The sequence below is a fragment of the Falco biarmicus genome, chromosome 2 (assembly GCF_023638135.1).
Source record: "Falco biarmicus isolate bFalBia1 chromosome 2, bFalBia1.pri, whole genome shotgun sequence".
Taxonomy (NCBI): domain Eukaryota; kingdom Metazoa; phylum Chordata; class Aves; order Falconiformes; family Falconidae; genus Falco; species Falco biarmicus.
In genome coordinates, this window is record NC_079289.1 from 63682945 (window position 1) to 63710238 (window position 27294).

Consider the following 27294-nt stretch of genomic DNA (forward strand, 5'->3'; position numbering starts at 1 on the left):
TGGCTAGTTCTGGGCAGCTGCCCTGGCTGTGTCCCCTCCCAACGTCCCGTGCCCCTCCAGCCCTCTCGCTGGCAGGGTCTGAGGAACTGCAAACTCCTTGATTTCATATAAACATTATCTAGCAATAGCTAAAACCATCAGTGTGCTGTCAACACCGTTCTCACACCAAACCTAAACCACAGCACTGCGCCAGCTACTAAGAAGAAAATTAACTCTATCCCAGCTGAAACCAGCCAGCAGCAACCGGAGCCCAAATTATTCTGCAGTTGGCTCCCTCTGCTCTGGTGCTGTAAGGCAGCAGAAGCAGCTGCTGTGGCCCGGCCTGTGAGAAGGTGCTCTGGAAGTGGCAGGGCTGCGCTGCCTTCTCCAGGGGAGGTTTAGCACCCGAGGCCTGGGGCTGGGTGCGCTCTGGCAGTTCCTAAGCACACAGGAAGTGTTAAGAATGTGCCTTAATATTTCCGTTGGGGTCTGCAGCTGTCATGGTGCCCCCTTTAAGCTGATCTAATGAAGGCCCTGGAGCAGTGATTATGCCCCTGTTGAAAAATCATCTCTTGTCCGCATCCCCACATCCTTCCCCCACCCCCCGCAATACAAAACTAAACTGAGTTGCCCAGCATGTGGGGAGGAAGAAGAGTTAAAAGGTTGCCAGTCTTCCTCTGAATGAAAGGATGAAGTTTCAAACTGGTAAAACTAGACATGGAACACCTTCTTGCCCACTTTTTAAGCATTCTTTGCTTTTGCATCCTTCGGCCCTGCTGGTGTTTCTCATCCAGTCACGTGCTGTGACATGGGAAGTACTTGTTTAAAAAAAAAAAAAAAAAATTCAGCCAAAGGTGCTCTGCAATGCAAGAATCTTAAGAAACACAGATGTTTGCTTGAGAGACTTCCCTGAAAATGCTGACAAACACTTATAGGTACAAAAATTGTCCACCACATTATGAATTACACAAGAGTGTTCAGATTGTAATGTTGGTTTTTGTTTTTGTTTTTCTCCTTTTAGTCAAAATCCCTTTCTAGTGGCTGCATTTGGAGCTTGCTCTCTTACGAGGCAGTCTAACCACCAAGCCTTTCAAAAATTCGGACGTTCAATGACTGCCTCTGACATGGTTTCAGAAGTTGGAACAGCTTTTAACAAACTTTTTGAAACCTGAAGCCAAAGCAGCAGAGGAGAAGAGGAGAAAGAACAATGACTGCAAGAGTAATTACATTTACTGTAGAATTTACATAAGTAATGCACCCTTTCAAGTGCTGTAGCAGCATTGGTATGCTAGGTAGATTTTTTTTTTTATTTTTAAGAATAGAAAAATATGATTAATGTAGATATTTTTTAAGAGTTTGGAATACAAAAATGTTTTGGCTGAAATAAGCTGTAGTTGCAGATCTGTTATAATAAAACTAAACTGAAAGTAATTCCTCTGTTCTTTTTGATAGTTATTGAGCAATAACTGAAGTGTGAACAGCAAAAAAAAAAATAATGCACTTGATACTTAGATAAAATTCTTCCACCAGCTCAACTGAATTTCTTCAAGCTTGTCATGTTTTCATTTAGATCCTCTGACTAGAATTAGCTATTGCACTTCATTTTTTTGCCATACTAGTATATTAAAAAGCAAAAAGTCAGCCTCTTTGGAAAGGGAATGCATGAGAGTTGCTGTAGATTTCGAATGTAGTTAGTTGCCTTTTCCCATTCCCAGTCCAGAGGCAGCGTTCGTTTTGACAGGACATCCCTTCCTGCAACATCTTGGTTTTCTTTTTTTCAAAAGGTTCCCCCATTGCAGAATAAGGATATACTGTATGTATATTAGCATTAAACAGTAATTATGCTTACCTGAAAAAAAAAAAAAAAATTCCTTTAGCTGGCCTTGACTCATATTGAACTGGATATGATGAACTTTGTGAAATTACCATTTGGAGAGGTATGAGGCAGGGTAAGAAACTTAGCGATACCCAACTGAACTGGTCAGACTCTTAGTTATCATGGAAGAGTGAAGTGCTTTTAAAAAAAAAAATAAAAAAATTTAAAACTCAAATTGCCTGCTGAGTCAGAACCCTAAGGAGGAAGATCAGTGTGCAGATACATTTAACCAGCAGAAATACGAACTGAAGGAACAGAAGGCAGCCAGCAGCACGTGCCTGTACCCTCTTAGTGTTGTGCAGGCAGCCACGTGCTGCAAGTCAAAGGCAGGAACAGAAAAAAAGTGGTTGGTGTTTGAGCTCCAAGTGCAGCACCTGGCTCCCGGGGCTTTTTGCTCAACCCTTAGCAAGACAGGCAGGGCCAGAGCTGGCTGGCTCGTTGGCAGGGCAGATGAACATTGGGTATAAAGGGGAAGTTGCGTGGGATTTTGCACAAGTATCATTTCTTAAAGTTTTGGAAATTCAGTCAAAGCTTGTAGGGATTGAACCAATATGGAAAGAGGGGCAAGTTCATGGGACATTTAAGTGGGTACTGCCCTTAAATCTACAATCTAGCTCCAACTGTATATACTCATTAAAGCGCAGGAACAAGCATAAAACGTGTCTAGTTATTGCAATAGATGTTATATATTCATTGCAGCCACTTTTCCAGTGATCTAGCTTTAGACTGCAATATGGTGTCACGCATACTAGTCAGATTGCATTCTCGTACCTTGCAATAGCTGCTCACAGAACACACCTGCAGTCAGAAAGGCTGCTCCAAGTATTTCCCTTCAGCCCTTATAGTTGATATTTCTGGATGCACTGTGACTACTACCTCACCCCGATGCATTTTTTTTTCTTTTCAAACCAGTTACCTATTTTTAAAATAGGGTTTAAAACGTTTGCTCATTTTGGTCTATGAGGGTTCACAGACTTTTAGATTAGAGCAACATCTGTTCATAAGAGATGGGATTCTGGTGTCTAAGCAGTTTTGTAAACTGTCTACATCTTTGGGGAAACCAAGCAACCACTGTTTTTCCCATTAAAACTATTTGAGAAGCTCAACTCCTTTTAAATAAAATCAGAAAGTTAAAACTGATTTTAAAACAGCTACTGGATTTCCTTTAAAATGAGCTTTTTTTTTTTTGTATTTAAAACATCAGTGATACTACCATTAAATGGCATTTGTAGGTGAAGTCAATTAACAGAAATCAGTACAGATTTCAACCTGCCATGTTGGTTTTAAAGCTACACAGAAGTTGTAACTGTTATTCATTAATGTATACAAATTGTTACAATTTTTAAACATTCTGGAAATGTAGCAGTTTCTTTTGGTAGGAAATAAAAAGAATAGCAAATTAACTGCGTGTACTTTGTTTGGTGTGTTCCAATCACGTTCCCCACAGAAGCCCAGCTAAGTTTGCCATTCGTTCTAGTTGACTGGAGCAATACAGCCACTAGCAAATTTAAAATACCAACAGTGTCAAATAAGCTTTAGCCAACGTGCCAATGACAACACCCCATCTTCTCCAGCAGTACCAATAACCAGAAAGGGAGCAGAAAAAACAGCTACACATTTTATTCTCAACAATATAAAATAAAGCCTTTATCCTTTTGAACAGATTACTTGTGTGAATTGTATTTTCAAATGAAAATCCTTGTGGATGAACCCTGTCACGAGTGAGTGGTTTAGGTCGCTTAAAGAAACACCAAAGGTATTAGCAAAATAGTTTTAATGTGATTTTGTGGGAGTGTAACTTCACAAAGATTGGTGGCAAGGTTCACATGTAGGTAAGTAACACAAAGAAGAATCAAATTAAAATTAAGCTGGAATGTACACAGAGACTAAAGACTTAAAAGGGTAAAAGAGACCCTCCTATTGTGTCACGAGGTTCAGAGTGGACCCCCTTGCCTTCTAAACTCTTAATAGAACTTTGGTGCAGGTAGAGCCGATCTTAGTCTCGGGCTTAGGACAACAGTTTATAGCTAAGGGCAAACACAAGATTTTAGCAGCACTTAATCATGGACTAATTTATCAAAGTGGATCAATAGTATTTACTACAGTCACAACAGTAAGTTAATTACAGAGCCAAGATGGGAACATTCATTCTGTACTTGTTACGAGGTGCCCACACCCATTCACACACATGCCTAGAAGCACAAAGGAGATAGATGTATAGAGATACATATACAAGTGTACAAAAGCTATGTACCAAAAGTTCCCCTCGAGTTCAGGGAGATACGTCAAACGCCTTTGCATTTCTCAGCAGGCAAAGGCTCGTGCCTTAAGGCATGGAGGTATCAGCCAGGCTCCATCATCAGCTTGGGCCCTCCTGTCTTTGCACCCTTGGGCGCTGGCGAGCTCCGAGAGGGATCCTGCTCGGAGGGAGACGCCGTTCACAGGCCACATCCAGGCCAAACGGCCTCCCCTGGGACCGACCGCTGTTTGTAGGGGTGGAGACGACAGTAATTTTCCATCCTGGCCCCAATCTGCTGCAATTTTTCGAAACACCAGTGACAGCGGTACCGCACCACTGGGATTCAGATAAGGAACGCCCCAAGGGGGCATTAGGATTCAGATGAGGAATGTGTCTGTATGGTCAGTGGCGTTTCCCACCTCAGCCAGGCAAGAATCACGAAGCGATGCTTAACCACCCAACTCATGACACGGAGGCTGAGGCATAATGGGGATCTTCCCGAGATCAGAGTGGCCCAGGGGAGGGGGGGCAAGACATACCAAACACCCCTCTTATTTTTGTTCTTTATCGTAAATTGTTTTAAAGAAAGTACACCAGCAGGTAAGTACAAGCCCCATATAAACTCAGCCACTAGAACCCCAGCTGCCTCATGTGTAAGGCGGGCCTCTCTGCATCTGCCCACAGCCACACCACCCAGGGATGATTTTTTTTTTTTTTTTTTTTTTTAAACACAAACATTGCAAAAGAAAAAAGGTAACCGAACAAATAATAACTAAACATACTACCTTTATCTTCCCAATTCTGATGGAGAGATACTGAGCATGCTGCAATCCCAGTGCTGGGGAAATCTCAGTGCACAAACTGACAAGACACCCAGCCTCACAGATAACTTAACTGCACACCGTGACACCAGGCTTAAAGATGTCACAGGACCACACCAACAACACCGCAACAAGGAAATGCTTCAAGGCTAGAAGTGTCAGCTCCTTCTACGTCTGACAGGAACACAATTGTTTAAACCACTGGGCATAAAACTAAGTGTTTTCACCCTCAAAGGCAGGCTTAAATTCTTGCCTCTGTCTTCACTGTGTTACACATCGCAGGGCCAGCTCAGCAAAACAGGGGGCAAGGGGAGATCACACAGCAGTCGGGGCTGGGGCGCTGCCTGCATGAGAATATACTGGGGCCTGTGTCAGACAACACAGCTGCTTGCACACTGCCATGTATTCTGGATGCTTCCACCACCTGCGCTGCATACACACCTGCTGCGAGTCCTGTATTTACTTACCTAGTAGTAGCATCAACAGTTTTGCTCAGATTATATACTACATCTTTGTTAGCCATTCTGTTCCAAAGATTTTATTTGGAAAGTACTAGTATTTACAACTGTGGCCAAAGCAGCTGAAATAAAAAACAAGTCCAAGGATGAAGGATCAGCTTTTTTTCTCAGTCTGCTGCTCTGCTTGGCCTCCTTCCACAATTTCCCAGGTTGAGACAGCAGCTCTGTCCTGCAAGAAGCAAGCGGGTCAGTCCCAGCAGGCTGGATCACAAAGGGATCGTACACATGCAGCTATTTGGAGGTGCAGGTTTTTAACCAAGCTTAATACAGCAAAGCTATCGTCCAGTTTGGTAAGAGGTGGCAATGCCATCTCACAGGAATGCCATTATTACCAATAATGCTCAAAGTTGTACACCAAACCCAGGTAATTCTCCCCAGTTAAGACACAAAAAATCCACACTAGAGATGTGATCTCTTCAGTGTGGGATGCTGCAGCAGTGTGTAGTCTCTCTCATACAAGTAACTTCTGATAAACTCCGACAATCACATTTTCTTGTTTAAATGACTCATGTACATGGAAAACTGCTGCTCTTATGGCCAATACATGAGAATACACTACCTAACATTTGATCTTCTGAATTTTAGGATAGTAGCCTGTTGCTGTAAATACCTGTAATGCAATACTGTCATATTTTTGAAAGAGGATATTACAGTCAAACTGAACATTTCTGACTATTAAGGCCTGGCTGTCTGACTGCAATAGTTGAAAATAGAAGTTAATCTGCATATTGAAACATGACAGTGTTACATGAGTTCTGTCTCATGAGAGAGGCTGCAATGCAATGTGGAATTTTCTTTACATGAAAATGAAAACTGTTTCTGATGTGTAATTACCCAATTACTACATTTCACTTAGTAGCACAGATTAGCCTGCATTTCAAGCACGCTCTAACAACATGAAAAGACTGGTGGCTATTTTAATCAATTTGTTACAAGTTCTGTAACTTCAGACAAACAGAACATTGTCTACATTGACCAGCATGGAAAAGAAACCAGTGTACAGAAACAGCAAGTTTATAAGCTGAAGGAGAAATTACCCTTTCTACAAAGCTGATTGTTATGGGACTTAAGTTACTAGCATACTCTTAAATTGCTATTCGCATCCTGGAGCGGCCAGCCCCTCCCTGAAGGGGTTCCTAGTCTGCACTGGGTGGAGGTGAGGCTTGTCTGCTCCATCTGTTGTACTGCTTTTCCTCCTGCACATGGACTCGAGAAGTTGCTGGCTGACTTCAGCCCCGTGCAACAGAAGGAGAGCTTATCAACAGATGCATTACTGCGTGTGTATCATGTGCCTTATAAAAGTTTCATGGAAATCAGAGGCTGGGTAGAAAAAGAGAGAAATTCAAATTACTTCCTCAAGCACTTAGTAGGTGAGCAGGACGCAGCTGCTAGGTGCTGTGTTACCACGGCATTTTTGGCAATAGCCAAGCCAAGGTGGCCAACCGACCCAGCCAAGCAGACTCATGCTGAGCACAAGCGTGGCAAGAGCTCTGCTTTGGGCAGGACCACGGCTTGTCCATCATGTGCTCCAGCGAGCCTGCGTGAGGAACCGCAAAGCTGCATCACCTGGTTTTCAGGACTCTTCTGGGATTTGCAAAGGCAACCTTCACAGCACACCTTCAGATACTTTCACCGTATCAGCAAAAAAAGCAGAGTTCAGCTTTGGACACAAGCTGTGTGCACTCATATGTGCATGCATGCTTCATCTTCAGGAGCAAACTACTCTGGGACAAGCAGGAGACAGATTATGCTAAGCTTCAGGTTATTAAAAAAATTAAATAAATGGAATGGGCTGAATCCTTGCTAAGGCAAATTTCTACAAGGTTATTAAATGTCCGTAAATTCCTTTAAAAACAAAGGAAAACAAATCTGCAAGAAGGTGGAGGTGGGGCTGTGGCGGTTTTGCCAAATAGATCAAAAGGGAGAGACTTGTCCAAGACACTGTCTCAGTGCAGTTATTAGGATTTGCCAACTTTGACAGGTAAGTGGAGCAAGGATTTAGCTTGTTTATAAACAAGTTAAGGAATCAGACGTTCCAACTTCCCACAGCCTTCCTTTGCTTCCACAGCTGTAGCTCACCACCACTGTGCTTTGGCCCTCTCCCCAGTTTGTACCAGCACACTCGCTTTCATCTGAGATCATGGGACAGCTGACCATGCCTTGTATTTGTTCTTAATAGGTGTGCTGACAAATGACACGTCTCATGTTCAGCAATGAAAGAGGATGTATGCTGTCACTCCCTAATGTCACTGTGGTTTATATCCTCCCACCGGTAAAACAATGTAAGGAGACCGTGCAAGGCTCAGTTCCCACGCCAGGGGAAAATTGAGCAGCATGAACTGGAGGGAGGAAGAAAGATGCTGGAGGGAAAAGGGAGGATTACTTTTCACATAGGGAACAACACTGACCCAACAGGGGCTGGAGCAGAGGTGGGAAGGGTACTGAAGCAAGAGGAACTGGAAGAAGCAGCACCTGTTAAAGTAGTAATATAGCACCTTGAGACCAGGAGGGGACAGTAAGCCAATGAAGGGATTTCTCCTGAGCCACCACTGGAGTAATGGAAAAGAACACTGGCATCAGGTATAGGCTAAAAGTAGAAAGTAGGCTGGAGAGAGGAGTGGTACAGGAATCAGAGTACTTGTGGCTCAGGAACAGTTGGGAACGGAGCTGCTGAAGACAGAGGAGGCTTTCTGGTGAGGACTTTTTTGGTGGGGGAATGTGGGGAGGGGTAGAGGGAAGGCATTATTTAAGTCATCTCAGTTTACTTTCCAGTTCTTCTGCAGTCTTTTTAAAGATTGCACGCATTACTCATAACCTTTCCTTCCGGACTGAATCTGAGCAGCTTGGGGATTTCTGAGTATTACAGGATTTTCAGTGCGCATATAGCACACCCTTAACTGCAGAAGCAGGTACAGCTTGCACGGAGACACGAGGCTGAGGGAAAGCAGAAGAGAAGGCTAGCGGTACAACCAGGCAAGGGCTCAGCTCCCACCTCCTGCTGCTGCAGTCATACAGGGGCCGGGTGCAACACCGAAAGCTGCTGCAGGGGCACAAAGGGCAAAAACAAATGTTGTCTTAAAAACTATCGGTCTCACAAAGAGGGTTATTACTGTCTTCTACCTTTATGTGGATTCCAAAGGCAGCAAGGTCTCCACGCAGACTGTCACAAGCCTCCAGGAGCGGTTTTCTCTCCTGCATTAACTGCTGCCTCTTTTCCTTCTGTTCCTGTTCCGGCCCTTTGGCTGCCGTGGCCCCCTCCAACGGCACGGTGCCTGCTGCTTCTGGCAGAGCGAGCGCGTAATGACGGACCTTTGCGCGGAACTTTACAAGCTCATCCATGACATTAGAGAGCACAGCAGAGTTGTCTCCTCCCAAAGCCACCTGGAAATCAAACAGGTTTCTTTACAAACATCTGCGAATGATTTTTAAATCAAGCCCAACTCAGTAGCACGCACTGAGGCCTCATCACCTCTCTTCACTGTGCATCTGCCATATATTGGTACAATTAAAATGCCACAATCTCACTAATGCCAGACAAAAAGTTACAGTAGAGTCATACTTGGAAGTAATTCAGCATATTCCTGTGCAGGAAAGCCTCTACCTTGGAGCAGAGAGCTCTCACGTGACCATAACATGCTGCATAATCCAACTGTGGAACGCATCGCCACAGGAAACCTCCAAGATGCCAGAAGCGTGCATAAATTAAAAAGGGATTAGACAAATTAATGGAAGAAAGGCCTGGCAACAGCCATGCGACACAGCAAGGGAAGCCCAGCCCCCAGCTCAGACGGCCCCTCGGCTGCAAAGGTCAGCAGAGCCAGAGAGCAAACCAGCCCCTTACTCGGCCTTTGAGCTCCAGACCTTCAGGAAACACAAAACCAGGAGCACGTACTCTGGCTTTAAGTCTCTAGATTACCCTTTCTCCTTGCACCTACAGAAAACCTCCCCTATCGCTAAGACACAAGAGGGGGAGCAGACAACGGAGCACTGAAACGTAAAGCACACCAAGGCCAGGGGGTGAAGCTGCCGGCAGTGATGCCTGGCTGGGAGCAGAAGAGCAGCTGAGTAATTAGAGCCAGAAGGGATTGTATTTAGACACTGACCAGCAGGATGGAAGTGACAGGGAGTAGTTTCAGAGGCCGTTGACTGCAGCAAACAAGGAGGAGGAGAAGGAGGTGAGGGGGAAGCTATCAAAGATAGAGTGAGGTACAAGATGCTCTCCATAATCATAAAAGGTAGCCAAGTCCCCAGAATTCCAAAGCATGTAAACGTATTAAAGAGGAAGTTATGAGATTGAAGAAAGCAACAAATCTAAGCAGCCGAAATGCTCCATTGTAACCTGGGGCAGGTAAAAGAGCAGGATAAATGCTCACATACAGAATGGGGAGCAATGACAAACGATGAGGGGAGCAGGAAACACTTCTACAAACACCACTGCCAACGTTCAAACCAGGCACCCGCTCAGGACACAAGGCAAGGTCCTCCAGAAGGAGGGGCAGCTTTAGGAGATGAACCAGCAGATTTCCATGTAAAACACTGTGTAGCCTCTCAGGGCTGATCTCCAGTTTCTTCTCCTGAAGTACCAACCAATCCAAAGAGCTCGTAAGAATTTTTATATGGAAATCTGGCCCTTGCCTACCCCACAGATGATCACCTGTTTGCCCCCAGCTGCACCCACAATACAGCATACCTCAGCAGAGCAGAAGCCCTCACCTTTTGCTCCCCAGCTCTGCAATGGGCGTGATGGTTTCCACCCACTGTCATTTCAGCCAGATTCACCTTACCTGCCTGTGGCTGTCCAGGCTCCTTCCCTTGCCACCACAGAGACAGACACAGGCAGTCTTAATTTTACAACTGCCAGACCGTCCCTGGGTGGTGCCTCTCTCCACCTACTTCTGCACCGCTGCAAAGCACAGGCAGCCACATTAGACTGTAGGGTGGGATTCATCTCGGCTAATTAGCCTTAAGAGCAAGACAGACCCACAGGCTATATGCAAATACTCAAATGAAGAGGGCCCCAACGCCACTCCTTGCAGCCTCTGTATTAACTTCGCACAGTGGCAGCTAGGCCAGCTAGCCCCCTCCCAGCAGCCCGCATGCTGGGACCTGTGGTGGTCAGGGACTGCTCCCAGCAAGCTGCATGCCCGGGATCACCTGGCTAAGGGGCAAGAAAGGTTGGATGCTGAGCTGTTGCAGCTGGTCTCAAGGTCAGAGAACAACCCTTGCACCATTTAATTTACTAGCTTACGGCAGCCCACGGACCCTTCTGATGAAGGCTTTGATTGATTCATTTACTGGAAGCTGAAAGAGCAGAGGGACAGAGAAGAGTCTGATGTGCTGCTCCTTCCTTCCTGCCTACCTTGCACCATCTTCTGCTGACCCTGCCATCCCAGAGAAAGCAGCACAGCATACAAAGAAGAAAAGCATTCACACACTTGTTTCAGCAAAAAATGTAGGTGCAGCAGGCACCTGCATACAGACAGCCCAGAATCTAAAGGAATGACTTTGCCATCCAACTTACAGATGTGTTTAGTACACCGCTAAAAATTAACAGGACAAACCGCACATTATGAGGAGTAACACACAACCAATTCACATCCAAACGCTGTTTTGAAAGAAACTGTGGAAAAATACACAAAGAGGCAAAGTAAATAAATGCATTTATTGCTATACTGCCTGACTTTCAAAGGATGAATAATGTTATTTACATTTTCTTATCCTCTTCTCCTCCTCCTCTCCAAAAGGAATTTTTGAAGAACAGTTTTTCTAAAGGAAGTTTTCAACTTCTTGGCATTCGGCTCCAGATTTTGTGCAGGAGACAAGCACAGAACCGCCTGCTAGTCTCTTAACACCTTGTGTCATTTTAAATGCTCCCCTTCCATACATCGGGATATCACTTCCATATTTATCACTCTCTTCCCTGTGCAGTACTTTGAGATTTTCTCTCCTTTTCTTCCCCCCTCACCATTTCTACCTTTCCAAGTACCAGAGGATATGTAAAGTATTTCCAATGATGGCGCAACTCCCCACCACTGCCTGCCCCTCCCCGCACCCTGCCACAGCTCAAGGCAGAGCAGCCCCTTTCCCCGCACCATGGCTTTCTGCAGAAAGAAGAAGATCTGTGCAGGGAGATCACAACTGCAAATATTTGTACAGCTATCAAGGTCAGCCTGGGTGCAACCATCAGAAAGAAGAGGAAGAGCCAGGGGAAAGCCAGACACATAACAAGACCAACTTAAAGACCTCCAATGCTATCTTCTCGTTGTTTCATTCCTCAGACTTTCATTTCCACAGCATAATTGCTTCAGAAGTCACATGGGTGCACCTCCAAGAACAAGAAAGCCCACACTTTGTTCCACCTGCTTACATGTTCTCTTAAGACATCACAGCAGAAACTGCAAGCGGTGCAGAAAGGTTTACTAAAACCATAAATAACTGTTACATCTGATGCTTTCGGAAAGCCTTCTATAAACCAAAACACTGGTGCTGCTACCATATACTAGTACACATAGAAGACATGTTTCGTACCTGTCTTTCTCCAAAGGACATCCCAAGGGCATTAAAAAAGCCTTCTATATAGGAAATAATGCTTCCATACACAACAGAGCTTCTAGGAGATCCAGCATCCTGTTTGAAAAACACTCAAAAGAGATTGTCCAGTCAATACACATTACAGAACTCAGCATCTCTCTGTAGCTTGGTCCACAAGGGAAAACTATGACTAATTATATAGATCTACCCCCACCAGTAAACACCTGCCCAGAGGGAACTTTTACAGAGATCTAAAACCACCTCACAACACAAAGGCAAAAGACTTAAGTAAATGGGGGAGGGGAAGAAATTATTACCAGCATACACAGTGAGAAGAGGTGCGTGAAGCTGCCATGCATTACATGCGCGCAGTAAATTAGACCTAAAAATAACACTTCTGGGCGTGAAAGAGCCGTGTGTATGAAAACAAAATAAAAGAACAAAATCCCAGCTTCAAGGGCAACTATAAAATAAGTGATTTAAAAAAACCTCAAATTCTTTTTTGAGTGCCTTATTGATTTAAGCAACGTGAAGGCTGCTTTGAGATAGCTTATGGTGTTTTTGTCATGTTCCAGTAGCACCAGCAACAGAACAGCGTTTTTAAGAACACATTTCTTTCTTTCTTTCCTCCGTATTTATTTCACACACAAAAAACAAAAATCAAGGTGAAATAATAGACCAAGAAGCAATTTAAGGAACTAACCCTTGCCTAAAAAAAAAAAAAAAAAAAAAAAAAAAAAAGAATGACAACATACACAACTGGATTAGCAGCTGGTACTGGATGCTATCCAGCATCTCCATTAGGGCCTGAAATAAGCCGTAAGTTAAAATTTGCAAAAGATCTGAACCGGAAGGAGCCGAAGTGGACCACCAGGTGAAAGAAACAGGAACATGTCAACTAAGTTAAGAATGACAAGACAGTTGAAAAGAGGAATAAGTAGTTATATTTATGTGCATTTACTCACAGTTAAGGAGAAAAACTACACGCAGTCAGTATGAAGTAACGCTCAGACAGCTGGGCTGCACCCAGAAAAGCTCCACCACCGCAACCAGAAATCTGAGTCAGCCACCCCACAAATACCCCAGCGAATTCTCAACAAAGCCACTGACAGAAGGAACTCGGGGGAAACAAGCAACGACTGGCAAAATGAGGCTACTTGTATTTAGAAGCAGTAACGCTGTTACAGATCCCTGCTGCAAACTGGTTCGGGTCAGGGATTCAGCGAGAGTCATTTTGTAAAGGTAAGGCTAAGGACAGAATTTAAAACCAGCACCAAAACAGGACCAGAAGGAGGCAGAATTTCTAAACCAACAGGTTAATTCTTTCTTAAAGTCAGTTATCGCTATTTATTTTACAGCACAAACATGGTGGTCATGATGACATCGGCAATCAAGAAGCACAGCAACAAGCCAGAGCCGCTCGCCTCGAGCAAGAAAAGAAGCCATTAGTAAAAGGAGACCCCAAAGTGCTTCAGCCTGTGCTTCCTGCTCGGGTCTGGTCCTTACCAGACGCCTCCTTTGTGTCAGCATCAAGAGATCTTAACAGGGTCTCAATCTGCCAAAAGCCATCTGAAGACAGACTCACGCAGGCATGCTGAGGCCGCAGTTATAATTTGCCAGCAGCAGAAGCCATTTAGTCCCCAAAGCTGAACTCACCACCGTGACTGCCCCGTGCACCTGGGGCTGCCTGCCAAAGCCCCCGCAGCGACCAACCGCCCCCCACTTCCCAATTTAGGTTGATTTCTGTGCATACGTATTAAGCAAAGAAGCAGGGTAAGAACATAAAACCAGCACTAAAATCAGCAGCATGCCACAACAGCTTCAGGACTTTCAAAAATCTTTAGGTATAAATAATATAGAGCAGCAGGAAAGAAACATCCTTTGGACACAACGAAGCACAAAACAATAGCCACACACAATTCCTGTGATGTGATCAGGACAAATGGGCACTATTAAGGTCAACAATTTATGGAGCTTTGTTTCTGCTGGTTTCTTATGTGAACAATAAACTAATCTGTCTGCATTAAACAGTAGGACAGTGGACAGCTGTCATTTTCTGATCTCTGTATCCTAATGGGTTACCTTAGTAACAGCCTTAAGCTGTCTGTTGCCATGGTGAATGAGGTCCATAATTGCTGCAACAGCCCTGGAGGTGTCAAAGTCATCCGCAAACGCAGCCTTCACGGTTACTTTTGTGTTGGCTAGCCTTCAAGAAGAAAAGGTAACATTTAAGATAAGACAAACAAGATGCCAGCAGTACGCTGAATTCATCAGCTATTCAGCCAGAGGGAGTCATCGAAAGGACACTGTCATTTCCTTCCTAGCTATCCTGTGATGGGCGATGCTACACTGATCAGGGAGAACACATCTTCCAGCTGCCAAGGGAGAAACTCGACACTTGTCAAAATCCAAAGTGCTACAACCATTCAATAAATACATGGTTAATCACAGGAGCCAACAACAGCTGAGCATGGTTTGCCTTAATAATTTAAAAACAGATGAAAATAAGGTTGCTGTTAAGCACATTTGAGATTTTTCTAAGTCCTCCTCTTTTTTTTTTTTCCCCAGCAGCCTGTTTTTCACACTAAGGGCATGCTTCTCGTCCAAAGCCACATCACAAGCATCACTCCAGTGTCTGGCAAGAGAGCTGACTCGGGGTCGGCCAGGGGTCCCGATGGCAGGATCTGGCTCGGAAGAGGGCACCGCTTCCTCATTTCCCAGCTAAGCCCAATCATAGCTCTGGAACTCCACTCAGCTTGGCCCAGATGGAAAGGTCTGGTAGAAACACCTCCGTAACAGTGCCAAAAGCCAGTAGGCAACCAGCACTCACCGCTGCAGAACCAGTGCCACTGACTGCAGCTGCTTTGAGCAGCAGAATGAGGACAGCAGCAGGAGTAAACGGTGAGCTGCAAACAGCTGCTGGCAGTGCACTCTTGTACACAGCCAGGCGAACTGGACCTTGATTGCACTGGCCCAAGGATGCCATTTCACGATAAAGCTCCAGAAGCAGGGTTACCTGGGGAGCCTCAAGTACCTCTGCGTCTCTCCTGAACCCCATTTTGCCCGTTTCACCTGTTTCTGAGTGGTTTTGCCTGGAATGCCTGCCTCCCCTCAGACACCATGTGGCTGCTGCCATAATTCATTCCTCCCAACACTCTTTCCTGAAAGCTTCCCCCTCTCCACCGAGCATCTACCACTTTCCTAATTAAGAGCTCTGTTTCATTTTGCTTGTTCTTACATCTACTGATAAGCAAGTTGTGCCCTCCCACATGTCCCCCACTGACAATCCATTTTAACTTCCACATACACCTCACATTTCAGCCTTATCTCTCGCCAGCAGGTCTCCTGCAGCCTCCTGCTGAAGGACTTGCTTTTGCTAAATACCACAACTAGTTAGTTAACTCCACTTCCCTGTAACACCTTCCAGCACCCCTTGCAAGCCTTGGCGCAGCTGCAAGCCAACAGCGAGGTGCAGCACCACGTCTACAGCACAGGGCCGCTCCCCTCCGCTCGTAGGTCCCAGAGCTGCCGGTATGCATGTTTCTTTATGGTGCTCAACACCCCGCCGACCCTGACCCCAGGACACTGCGCTCATCCCCTCAGATTTGCACCCAACACACCACACGTCTCTCTCCTGGAAGATGATCTGGTTTTCCTAAGGGACTCCAAAGAAGATTCTCCTCATCACTGTCAGGGTCACAACAACTGTAGTTTCTTCTTTCCCTGTGACTTCTCTGCCCTTGGCCAGTTTCTCAGTAACCCCTTCTCTCCTCTGCTGCACACCACAGCGCCAGCCAGGTTTGTTACAAGCTCACGTGCCTAAGGGGTATTACTGTCCAGTTGTGCTCTTTCTTCTTCAGTCACTAATGGACAGTTCTACTTATAAACCAGGTAGCATCACAACTGCAGTCATAGCTTTGCCTTCTACATCACTCAGGAGGGGCAAAAATGCCTGTCTTAGGACAGGCACACTAGGTAAATAACACCGATTTTAAAAATACAATGAACTAAGTATAGCAGACTACAAGGAAAAGCAGCTGGCTAGAAAAAAAAAAAAAAAAAAAAAGATTAAAAAAGCTGCCTTTGGTGAGGGCTGGCAGGGAACACTGCTTCTCAGTCCTCCTCGTCCTGCTTCTTAAACAGAGCTCAGAACACCACATTGTTCACCCCTCTGAGCCTGTCAGCAAGCTACTGCTCACATAATCACAATCTTTAAGATACAGGAGGTGCACTTACCTTTCCCACAGTATGTCTTCTCTAACAGGGTCACATACCAGCTGTCCTTTTATATAAGCATTTGCATCTCTAATAAACGATGAGATTGCCTGATGAAGGTGCTTTGCATCTTCCATGCTCTCGTCACTAAATTCTACTGCTAAGAAAAAAAATTACCAGGGCATTATGATAGAGAGGATGTTGTCTGTCATATGTAGGAACAATATTCTGAGACGCAGTCATTCCAGGAAGTTTGTTGTTATTTGTCATAGCAAATTTTTCTTACAATTAATCGCACATTTAATTAAAAACTCCATTATTCATGTGCACTAGGTGAATTACATCAATATATAGACAATCACTACATGTGACAAAGTATAACCTACCGGAAAGGTGTCAAACTGATTAAAAAAAGCATCTGGAAGCTGACCAAAGCAATAGTTACTGGACTTCAATTTTTTTTTTCTTCATTATTGAATCTCTCTGTGAAGTTATTACTCCAAAGCATTTGCACTGGATGTATGTCTAAGCATTCCCCCAGATTTAAGTTGGCAAGACATACCTTTGATCTCACCCCTAATTTTGCTTCTATTCCAATTTACGTAGACACGATCTGCATTTGGAGACCTCCAAAAAGACCTAACCCCTCACTACTGACTCTACGCTGAATACAGGCACTTATAGCTAAAGGGCTGCTCCACCAACATCTAAAATAACTAGACAGACCTGAGATTTTGCAGTCTAGATTCTTCACTAGATATACAATTCCCTCACAATATCAAGCTGATCACATTAATTTTCAATAGCAACTATTAGAGAAAATACAAACTGCTTAAATTCATAAGGGCATGTCTGGGATGGGATTCATCACACCCAACTTACACACTTACATCTAAGTCCCTGGAAAGAAAGCTAAAATCTTAAGGTAAATGATTCATTGCATACTAAACAGAGCTCTGCTTTATGATGAGATCTGCTATACCTTAACCCTACAGTGCTTCTCTTCTACTGACCAAGCAGACATGAGTCCCCGCCACTAACATGGCATCCAGGTACAGAGACACGTTCACTGCATTCAGCAGGACTAGCTTCAGCAGGCAATTGTGCTTCAGGGACTATCGGCCTCCACTTCTGCTAGCTTAGGGTTGAGCAGGCTCCTCTCGCCTTGCCTACACCCTCAGAAGTGCAGGTGCTGGACTGGCCTCCTGTCACTTTTACTGCAAGCTGCCATCAGCAAGAGGCGTTTTTTTTGTTGTTTGTGCAGCAACATGCAATTTTCTGTAAAAGAGCACTCAGACCCCACACAAGACAGCTCACCTGACTTTGGTGGAAGTTGTGTCCACCAAGGACAGGCCCAAGTTTAAATGCGATCCTTCCCACACTATCACACCAGAGCTGATTACCGATATCAAAGTGCCATTTGCAGCCCGTGCAGTATTGCTTCGACACTTTACACCTGACCTCTGCACTAAGGTACATCCAAACTACAGTTTACAGCGTATTCCTAATCTCATCGGCACTGAGCATCACCTGTAGCTCCCACAGCAATCTCACACCTCTGCTACTGCACATATTACAATAGACTGCTTTGTGCAATGACCCAACGCTGCCCAGACACAGGCTCCTTAGAGCAGTTTGAGCAGGAGGACAGAGCTAAGAGGGCAGAAGCAGCCAGATGTGAGACCTGATCCCGGTTCCATTAGCCTAAATCCCAGAGAAGCCTAATTGGTTAAACAGACTTTCTGTAGGATTTACCCCAGTATAACTAAGGCATAAGCCTGGACCCATATTTGTCAGATTTTCCACTTGTGTGTAATTAAAAATCTGCATTACTGCCTCATTAACACTGGTTTTACAACAAGCTTTACCCAGCTTTTAAAAAGACGAAGGTACAGACTTTTAGAAAACTGAGATATTGAAAGAGATCATTTATATCCACTAAGATTACTCAACTGATTACCCTGGTTACAGGAACTCTGTAAGGAATACGTGATGAAAGTTTATCCCGATGCAGCCTGCTCTGATTAAAGCCATTCTTCTTCCTCGATTCACGGCATTTTTCTAAACCACCGCCTGCAGGCACTGCAAACCCCGCTGCGTGGGCACAGGCAAGCCCGGCTCTATAAACCTTTATCACACTCCCTGCTCCTTCCCTCCTCCACCACCGAGGGCATCATCGCTACATCATCGAAATTACAAAATGCATGTTTATTAGCACAACAAGAAACTGAAGACCACAGGGACCAAAATGTTACAGTTCACTGAGGTTCGCAAAAAATCACTGGAGCAGTTCTGGTGACCAGGAGAGCATTTTTGGGGACAGAACCCTGCTGCCTGCAGCAGGCTCTCAACCCCTTCACCTAATTGCATAAAACAAAGCCTGACAAGATGCAAGAGGAAAGGCAGTGCCCCACCACGGGGTCCAAGAGGGCTTCAGAGATGGCACCTCTCCTTTTCAGATGCAGCCAGAAGCAGCCTGGCAGGCACGTTGGTAGCGGGGCACCACGCCACTGCCTGTGGAACCTAGGGAAGATCTTTTTCCAGCAGCCCCAGGTGGGTTGAAGGGTGGTGAATCAGGCCAAGGGGACAGCCAGAGGCATCGGCCAAAAGAGGCAGCCTGGATCACCACCACTGCCCCCAGAGCTCAGCTTAACCCCGAGCGGCTCCACTCCACCAGCCTAAGCAGGCAGAGGGGGCGATGGAGCAGAGGAACCCCCTGCTGAGACACGCTCCAGAAGAAGGGTGATGTCCTGCATCAAAGCCTCTTCCCTCTGACTTTTCTCCTCCTCCTCACAAGGCATGCAGCTTTATCCTCCCTGCAAAAAATGACTGCCATGGGAGGGGGGCCCCCCACTCCCACGAAACACATACACCTGCCTGCACGCACCCCTCCAGCCCTTGCCCTTCCCTAGCTGTGGCAGTTTGGAGGGTCCCACTTTTTTTTTTTACGGTAGCCCAGACCATACAAAAGGCCAATTCCAAGTCCAAGATCCATGTAAACCACAGCGCCATTCCCAACTGCCAGGCACTGCCCTCATCTGCATGCCTACGAAGATCTTTTACGGGCTGGATCCAACGAGCGCGGTAACATCACTCGAGCCCCCAGACCTGGATTTCAGCAATTACAAAAGGCTCTCCTTCCCCAGCAGGGATGGCAGGAGCCATCGCCAACAGGTTAGACTACAAAAACATTTCTGGGAACAAACAGAAGGTGCTTGGGTTCTCACTTCAAATAAAAATACTTAGGAAGTAGACAGCAAGACAAAAAGGAGTGTGGTAAACTTATTTTTAGACCAAAGTGAATTGATGGCAGGGACAAACTGACAGGCTGCATAGTAAATACCTGGCTCAGCAGAGACTGACTCTGGCTCTTTATCAGGCAGTGAAGAGCTGCACCCTACATCACAAGGCAGAGGTGGTAAGTGCAGCGGACCTCTGAGCAATCCTTATGTGCCACTTGAGTTACTGGCACTGTACTCTGACATAACACCACCATATCCTTTCAAAGCCACCTATATTTGCATAGGTAGCCCTCTGCTTTTAATCACAGGAAGGCGTTTAACCTAGAAGTAAGGCAAAAAAAAGGGGTCACGTCTGTCTCACAGAGGTTCAAATGCAGCCAGTTGTCATGCAGCAGCAGAGAAGACCAGCCTGCAACCCTCTGCTGCAGGGCTCCAGTGCTACTGCTTGCTCTAAGGCAGGCTTAGAAACTGCCAGGCTTTTGGCTTTTGTTTACAGGACAAACATATATGACAGCGTTGTAGGTATTAGCTTTTTTTCCTCTTCTGTGTTATATACACGTTTGTTCAAGACTCCCAAGTGCCCCAGCTGCAGCCGGGGAGCCACTTATGTGTGCACAATGTATTTCATCTCTTGACAGAGACCTAGAGGAAACAGCCAGGCATGCCACTGTCCTGCAGCATCGCCCCAAAGCAGCCAGGCATGCCACCATCCCGCTGCCTCAGCCTGCGGTGACAGTGCTCCCCGATGACTGCCCCCATTCCTGCTCCAAACAGCAGCTTGTTCTGCAGCGAGCCTCCCACCTGGACGTGCTCCTCCCTTACTACCAACGTGGAGGTCAGCAGTTAACAACCAGCAGTCTCTTTACTATCCCATGCTTTGAAATATTCCAGAGATACATGGCATGCCCGATGTCCTCAGCTGCCTTAGGAGAAGCAAGCTCCACCAGGAAAATCAGACGAGTGGCTCCTGTGAGCAGCTACAGGTGTTAACACGCAAAAAGACTTTTCAGCACAAAGGCCGCACGTCTATGAAGGTGTGCAGCGAGCTGCACACCGATGGACCACAGCAAAGCCACAGAGCCTTAACTACGCCAGCTCTCCCAGTCATGCTACTAGAGGTGCTTTACCCAAGGCGGCTAGAGACCTGCTGAAATAACGCAGCAGGTGCTGTCCCACACTCCACCATTCCCTTACCGCGTCAGGACAGGCAACGAGCCAGATGACCCAGCAGTGGTTAGGGAACTACCATCTGCTTTTGGCAGGCCCCAATAAACTGGTAAAAACACTATCCGTACAAAAATCTCTTCCAGTTCAAAGTAGCATCTGCCTGCTGGAAACACCATGGTGTAGACTGGGAAGCTGACAGAATCTCCCACACCTCTTCCCACCAGCAGTGCTTGTCAGGGTAAGACGATCGTTAGGTTATCAAGTGCTGGTGTAAGTGAGTTGCACTGCACTACAGAAATGCTTGAACACTCAGTAACTCCACGGGACAAAAAATGGTAACACAGCAGGGAGATAAAAAAAGTTATTAGCAAGCCCTTGTCATACCCTGTGGGAATATAAGGCAAAGCTCTGCCTAGATATATCTCAAAAAACCAGCTGATCGTGACTGAAATACAAGGGACTGCAACAGATGCAAATCAGAGATGGAGGTAATTCATTAACTGAAAGTGCAATTAACTGAGAGTTGCAATTAACTGCGGCTCAGGAAGGTATTTAGACAAATGGTTATGTGCTGTGCTCAGTAAAGATGCTTTTCAAAATGAGAGCCAAAGAGCAGCCCCACAGAGCACTGCCAACCTTTCCTCCTGCCGGAGGGGAACTGCAAAGCACCACAGGGAGAGCTCGCTCCACCACCGCACCTCTGCATCACCAGCCTGGGAAGCACGGGTGGAAAGCCACGCACCTCTCATCAAATAAGGGTGTTTTCCTTACCTGAGCTGTATCTGCTGCGCAAACAAAACATCCTGAATTGATCCGATGAAAATTTCTTCAGGAAATCCTAAACTCCACCCACAAAAAAACAGCTTCAGCATTTTATCAAACAATTTCTTCAAGAGTTGTTCCACCCCCCTTACACTAGTTTCACAACATATTTCAGACAAACTAATGTGACAACCCATCTTTGTAGTTTAAGATAGGCATAAAGCTCTAAACTGTAACACTGGTTTAAAGCCTAAACTAAATATAATTAATTCCATGTAAGACAGATGTGCATACATATATGCAAGAATAAATATACACACAATATCAAACATAAGACAGCGAAAAGTACTTTGCAGTTATAATCAAACACACACTGTATAACGATCTTTGCAAAAAAACCAAACTGAAATTGCCAGACTAAGACTGGGATACAATCTTGCAGGGAAGGACAGCTTCTAAGTTTTGTAAACTTTACGAAAAAAAAAAAAAAAAGATTTCTTGAAAAAGAAGGTAAGTGTACTTTTTCTGCACAACTAAAATATGAAGGAAAACAGGGAGTAAACAAAAATAACTTTATTTCAGTATTGCTAGAATTTATCTGTGTTGTATGAAACCTCATTAATTTCACCCTCATGTTTACATAGCTTTACAAATAATTTACTATAGTAACCAGTAAATTATTGCCATTACTACAAGCATAATTAATTTATACTAATAATATAAAGAACTTGCTTGGCAGGTACACTCATAAAACATTCAATCACTTCCAACTCTGCCCTCAACAAGGCTGGACACTGGCAGACTAACCAAACACTGCATTCCTGCCTGTTTGGGTTTTTTTATTATTTTTATTTGCAGATTGGTGATGATAAATTTGTACCACTGAAGTGACCGAAACAGAAAAATCATAAGGAGAAGTCAGTACAATTGAGAAAATTTGGAAAGTGTCCTTTGCTTAAAGATGCGCATTTTGAAATTTAGCTTCTTCCACCAGACTAAAGCAGCCTGAACACTGCAGGTAGCAAAGCATCAGCAATGTGCGGTCTTTCAAGTGAAAGTAGAAACTGAGGCAATAACAGCAAGCTAAATCAAGAAATAGACAGTGATACTGTTTGTTTTGGTGGGTGGGGTTTTTTGGATTTTGAGGGTTTGGGGCAGGGGTGTGTGTGTTGTTTTGTTTTTTAAATAAACTCTGTTACACTGAGTGTACCCAAAGTGCCCAGAAGCTTTACACTAATAAATAGAAGTAGAACAATATGAGTAAAGTACAGAAATAAATTCAAATCTGGAAAAGGACCATCTGAACTAGAAAAACCAATTTTGCATTTCATTAAAAACGGAGTCCAGAGAAAGTATGACAGCTCTTTCAAAGCAGGTTGCTCAGCTGTGCGTTACCCCAACGTGCTTGATTTTGGGGGTCAGAATTAATAGCTGTTTAAAAAAAAATAATCAGAGAAGAGGACAAGGGGGAGGGAAAACAGGGCAGCTGGATGTGGAGGGTGCGGGGCAGCTGTGCCCAGGTGACAGCCTGCAATGCAGGCAGCCAGCAGCAGGACCAAGGGCAGGTCCCGGACAGGTCTCCCCTCTTTTGCAACAGGCATAAAGACTTCCACACAGGGCTTAACTTTCCAAGATGCAGGAAGGCTGCACAGGAAGAAAATTTATTTCACTGGACTGAAAAATTGCTTACAGGGAAGGATTAATACTTGTTAGCTGTATCTAAGGGCCGAAATTAAAAGTGGAGACCGCAAGGGAAGAGAGACGGACTTGAAGTTTTTTTGTTTTCTCAACACAAATAAGTCCCACCGCAGACATGAAGGGGAGCATTTTTATACGTTACTTTTAACTGCCTGCATTGCACTCATGGCCATTTCTCCACCCTGTCCACAACATCTGCTGAGACTCCGGAAATTTCCATGAAAATTGTGAGTGACGGGTAATTTTCCTGGGGGAGACAAGGCTTAGCTGTACCCAGACAACATCAGGAGAATTAAGAATAAAGCAGCTCATATTGAACTCCTTTTTAAAGGGATTTTAATCAAGTCTTCTGTGAGGGCAAAGGGGAACATATGTGCTGAAACAGCCTCTCAAGCTTTGTCTAAAGGATGGAAATTACCCACTTCCAGCAATAGGCGTCAGCCATCTCGGGAGCCACCCTTGCACCAAGCACAGCTGCATTGCACAGACCCGGCAGAGAAACCCTGCTCTAGGCTACACCAAAAACTTTGGGACGTGGTAAAACAGGACATATTCACATGGCTTGTGGCTACCAAAAGAAAAAGCCCTCTGGGCATCAGCAAGGTCACTGTATAAAAATAAAGGAGAATACGAGCAAGCACTGGCATAGTGCAGTTGCAGGACATCCAACAGCTTCCCGACAAAATGCTGACACTTTGTCCCATCTCACCCAAAGCAGAACAAGGGAAAATATCAGTTCTTTTCTAAGTCCCAAAAGCATATACACTACTAAGAGCAGGCGGACAAGAACCCATCACTATCGAACAGAGTAATTTAGGTTGGAAAAGGCACTTGAGATCAAGTCCAGCCATAAACCTATAATGCAGAAGTCTGGGCACAAACGTTGCTCCTACAAACACTCTCAGGTCAGCAAGATCCACGACATAAGCAAACACTGAGTCTGAATGGGTTTCCTACATCCAGATCCACAATAACAGGTACACCAGCACTACAGAAACATTCCACTTCAGGTCTTTCACCGCAGCATAAGCACATGCTCCAAAGTTTTTGAGAAAAAGAGAGCTGTGATTAACGTTTACATATTACAAATATACATTGCTTCAATTCATAGGAAGAGATTACCTTAATTGATACGTAGTTTTTTAATGATTTGGACATTTTTTCTTGACTTCCTTTAACATGCAAATGCCCTAGAACAAAAGAAAAAAAAAAACAAAACCAACACACAATCAGGATAAATGAGCACACTTCTGAATGCAAAGCAAATTAGAGACTGCACTGAGACACTGGAAACGCTGGAGGCAGCATATGCTGTGATGGGCACACACCAACCATTTCAATGCAACATGTAGCATTTTTCAGCAGCTTTGCCTGCAGTCCTGCACACCTCTCAATTCTCAACTTTCACTGGGTGAATTAAGACACAGTAAAATAAAATGTTTTTTTAAAAATATCCAACAAAACACCACCACCACGAGCAGAAACATTGATAAGGAAAAAACAAGAAGTCTCCCTGCTCAGAGTTGACGATAGACTGGTAAAAACAAGCAAGCAAATACTTTGTCTTCACAGAAAAGTGCCTTATCTGTTACTCTTGACTTTTCAGCAATATTTTAAGACCTTTAAAAGATCTTCCGGTGATCTTACATCACAACATTCTTGAAACTCAAACAATTTTCTGTACTTACTACTTGCTGCTGGTGGCTGTTACGCTTTTTTTAACTCCAGGTTTATTATGCTGGTTCAAAACACCTTTACGTGTAAAATTAATTTTCTGCACCTTCCCTATTTTCTCCCCCCTTCTTTTTCTCAGTCTTCAAAAGCCTGGAGGGAGGGATTCAGCTATGACGCCCAATTTGAACTAGCTTATCTTAAAATGCAGTCTCTGAGCATTACTAGAGCTTTCAATACCCACGCTGACTGCTGTTCTGCCGGGCTGTGGTATAGGAAAAAGGCAGTGACCATCTCCATTGCATTTAGGAGAGTATGCAGAGCTCAGCTTCGTGACTGAAATTTCTGTCAAAGCAAGACAGAAGATGGGCAACCTCAGGCTGCACGCTCCCGAGCTTCATCTGTGCCAGCCACAGCACCACTGATGGAAAACAATTATTCACAGCACTGGAAAGATGCTGAAGACTTAGCCAATGAAAGACTACTCAGCTTCATTTCAGAGATGTTAAAAGCCTTGATTGGCTTCTCCTAATAGAAGGAGCAATCCTGTAAGTTACCAAGCACCCACAACTAACGCAATTTTCAGGCACTTCATGACGTGCAGGATCCAGCACTTCATTGTACTCAGAGGCAGACTGTTAAGCATGAACTCCTCTTACTCTGTACTACCACATCAGCGCTCAGCATTCTCTCAGGTTTGGCAGTCCAGCATTACCAGTGCCTCAGAGTGCTCTGCAACGACAGCATATGATCAGGCTTCTGCTTTTACAGGTGGTGGCAGAGGTGGCATTTCTTGTTCAGCAGCCCAAGCAGCTGTCTGCATTTTGTGCTACTCTCCGTACAGTGCTGCTTTTGCAGCCTTGCCTGGAACCTCCTCTCTTCCACAAGCAGATAAAAACCCCATTACACTCATCTGGATAGAAAAGCAACATGCTCAGACCCAGCAAATGGACATGAAAAGCATCTGGTTTCACTTCTTAACTATTTCTAACAATGAGGCAAAGCAGTGGGAATTCTCTATAAGAAGGCTACCTCCACTCCTACCCCATCCACCTGGAAATTTACGCTTGCACAATACACACTATGGAGAGTAGGATAGAATCAAGAGATCCGTGCATACATAAACCGCTACAGCAGAAGTCCATGATCAAACAAAAAATCTCATTTTCATCGTATTTGTCCTGAGTGCTAGCAGGTGAGGCCATTTTCACCACTGCATCATTAAACTTGGGGCCCTCAATAAGAACACTCAGGCTGTCAGAAGCACTGGACAACTGCAGCTCTTGCAACAAGTAAAACCCGCAAACTTCTCCTGGAAGGAGGGGAAGAGCAAGGGTATAATTATTTTTTTTTTTTTTTCTTTTGCAAAGGTGCCTAAATATTGACTGACTTAACTTTAGGCAGCCAAGCTTAAAATAGTTTGTTTGTGTTTTCCTAATAAGGTACAGGTAACATTGGAATTTGAAATAATATTCTTCTTCAAGAGTTTCAGCACTTAGAATGATTTCATTAAAGGACCACAAAATACAAGGATTTTCACAACTTTGGCTTGGCGCTCTTCCCAGAGTATAAGTAGTCTAAAAATAAAGTCCTTATAAGAAGATTTATCCCCAGTGCAGGGATTTTCTTCCTCTAATGGGGATTGCTCCTCCAATTCTGAGCCTGCTAAAATTCTGAAGTCTGTTTCCAGAATAAATTGTTTCTGAACCCGATTCATTTGCCCTAAATAATTCATACTATCGCCCTCCAGCAAAGTTTTCTGACTTAATCAATGTAATCTGTCAGCTCCTAGAGAACCTCAGTGTATAAATTGCCCTTGGAATTAAGTTCGAGGGTGTTTTTTCCCCCCCCAAGACAAATTTACTCCTCTTTAGTTAGTTTCAAAGAATATTTCTCCTACAGTATCAATTCCACGCTTGGAAAGTCAGATTCACTAGCATTCAGCAGAAAGCTCCACCTGGCAGAAACCAGTGCATCTCTTTGGAAGTGCAAACAGTTTTCCAGCACTTCAGGAGCAAAGCACACCCTGGAGCATGCACCGCCCTCTGGACAATTGCTATTGATTTACAACAGGCTCTACACTGGGAATTGGAACTAGAGTTCAATATTCATTCCATACAGTACAAATATATGTAAAAAAGGAAGCTCAAGTAATTCACAGAGTGTACCACAGGCTTAACTCTGCAGGTCTTAGAGAAGCACTCAAAGAGCTCAGCAAGACACCTTGCACAAAGTACTGTTCAGCAAAAGAGACTGCAGATTGGAACCTGACTTTCCACTGACTTCAGCTGACCATCCAGAACCACCATGAGTGCACCAAGAAGAACAAACTTCACCAAAGCACTGTCATGTAAAGGCAGCAAGGAGCAGTTCTACCTGATGCCAGGCAGTATTGTATGCTGAAGACCAAGGGAGTAAAAGACACTTTCATAGAGTTCAGTCAGGCATGGGCAGTGACTTCACTTCTGGGGAAAGAGAGACAAGGTCTCCAACATCCATGAGCTACACCAATACCAAGTCACTCATACTCCATAGAAAAGCAGAGACACACTGAATTTGGTCAAAGCACTACAGA

At 44.7% G+C, this 27294-nt stretch overlaps 2 protein-coding genes across 10 annotated transcripts in view; one reads left to right on the forward strand and one right to left on the reverse strand.

The window, feature by feature from the left end:
* Nucleotides 1–1410, forward strand: part of NAXD (NAD(P)HX dehydratase) — a 50431-nt gene extending 49021 nt beyond the window's left edge. For all 7 annotated transcript variants that reach the window (XM_056329655.1, XM_056329651.1, XM_056329653.1 and 4 more), the window contains one exon: nt 1001–1410. In XM_056329655.1, coding sequence (XP_056185630.1) covers nt 1001–1151 — 151 coding nt within the window. In that variant the 3' untranslated portion in view covers nt 1152–1410. The remainder of the gene's footprint in view (nt 1–1000) is intronic.
* Nucleotides 1411–5437: 4027 nt separating this feature from the next.
* CARS2 (cysteinyl-tRNA synthetase 2, mitochondrial) overlaps nt 5438–27294 on the reverse strand; it is a 37671-nt gene continuing 15814 nt past the window's right edge. Inside the window, exons 9-15 of one of the 3 annotated variants that reach the window (XM_056329657.1) lie at nt 24171–24238; nt 21360–21426; nt 16201–16336; nt 14047–14170; nt 11962–12060; nt 8554–8814; nt 5438–5602 (exon numbers count right to left, since the gene is read on the reverse strand). In XM_056329657.1, the coding sequence (XP_056185632.1) occupies nt 5528–5602; nt 8554–8814; nt 11962–12060; nt 14047–14170; nt 16201–16336; nt 21360–21426; nt 24171–24238 (830 nt within the window). In that variant the 3' untranslated portion in view covers nt 5438–5527. Of the gene's footprint in view, nt 5603–8553; nt 8815–11961; nt 12061–14046; nt 14171–16200; nt 16340–21359; nt 21427–24170; nt 24239–27294 lie in introns of all 3 variants that reach the window. The other 2 variants (XM_056329656.1, XM_056329658.1) reach the window with 2 other exon arrangements.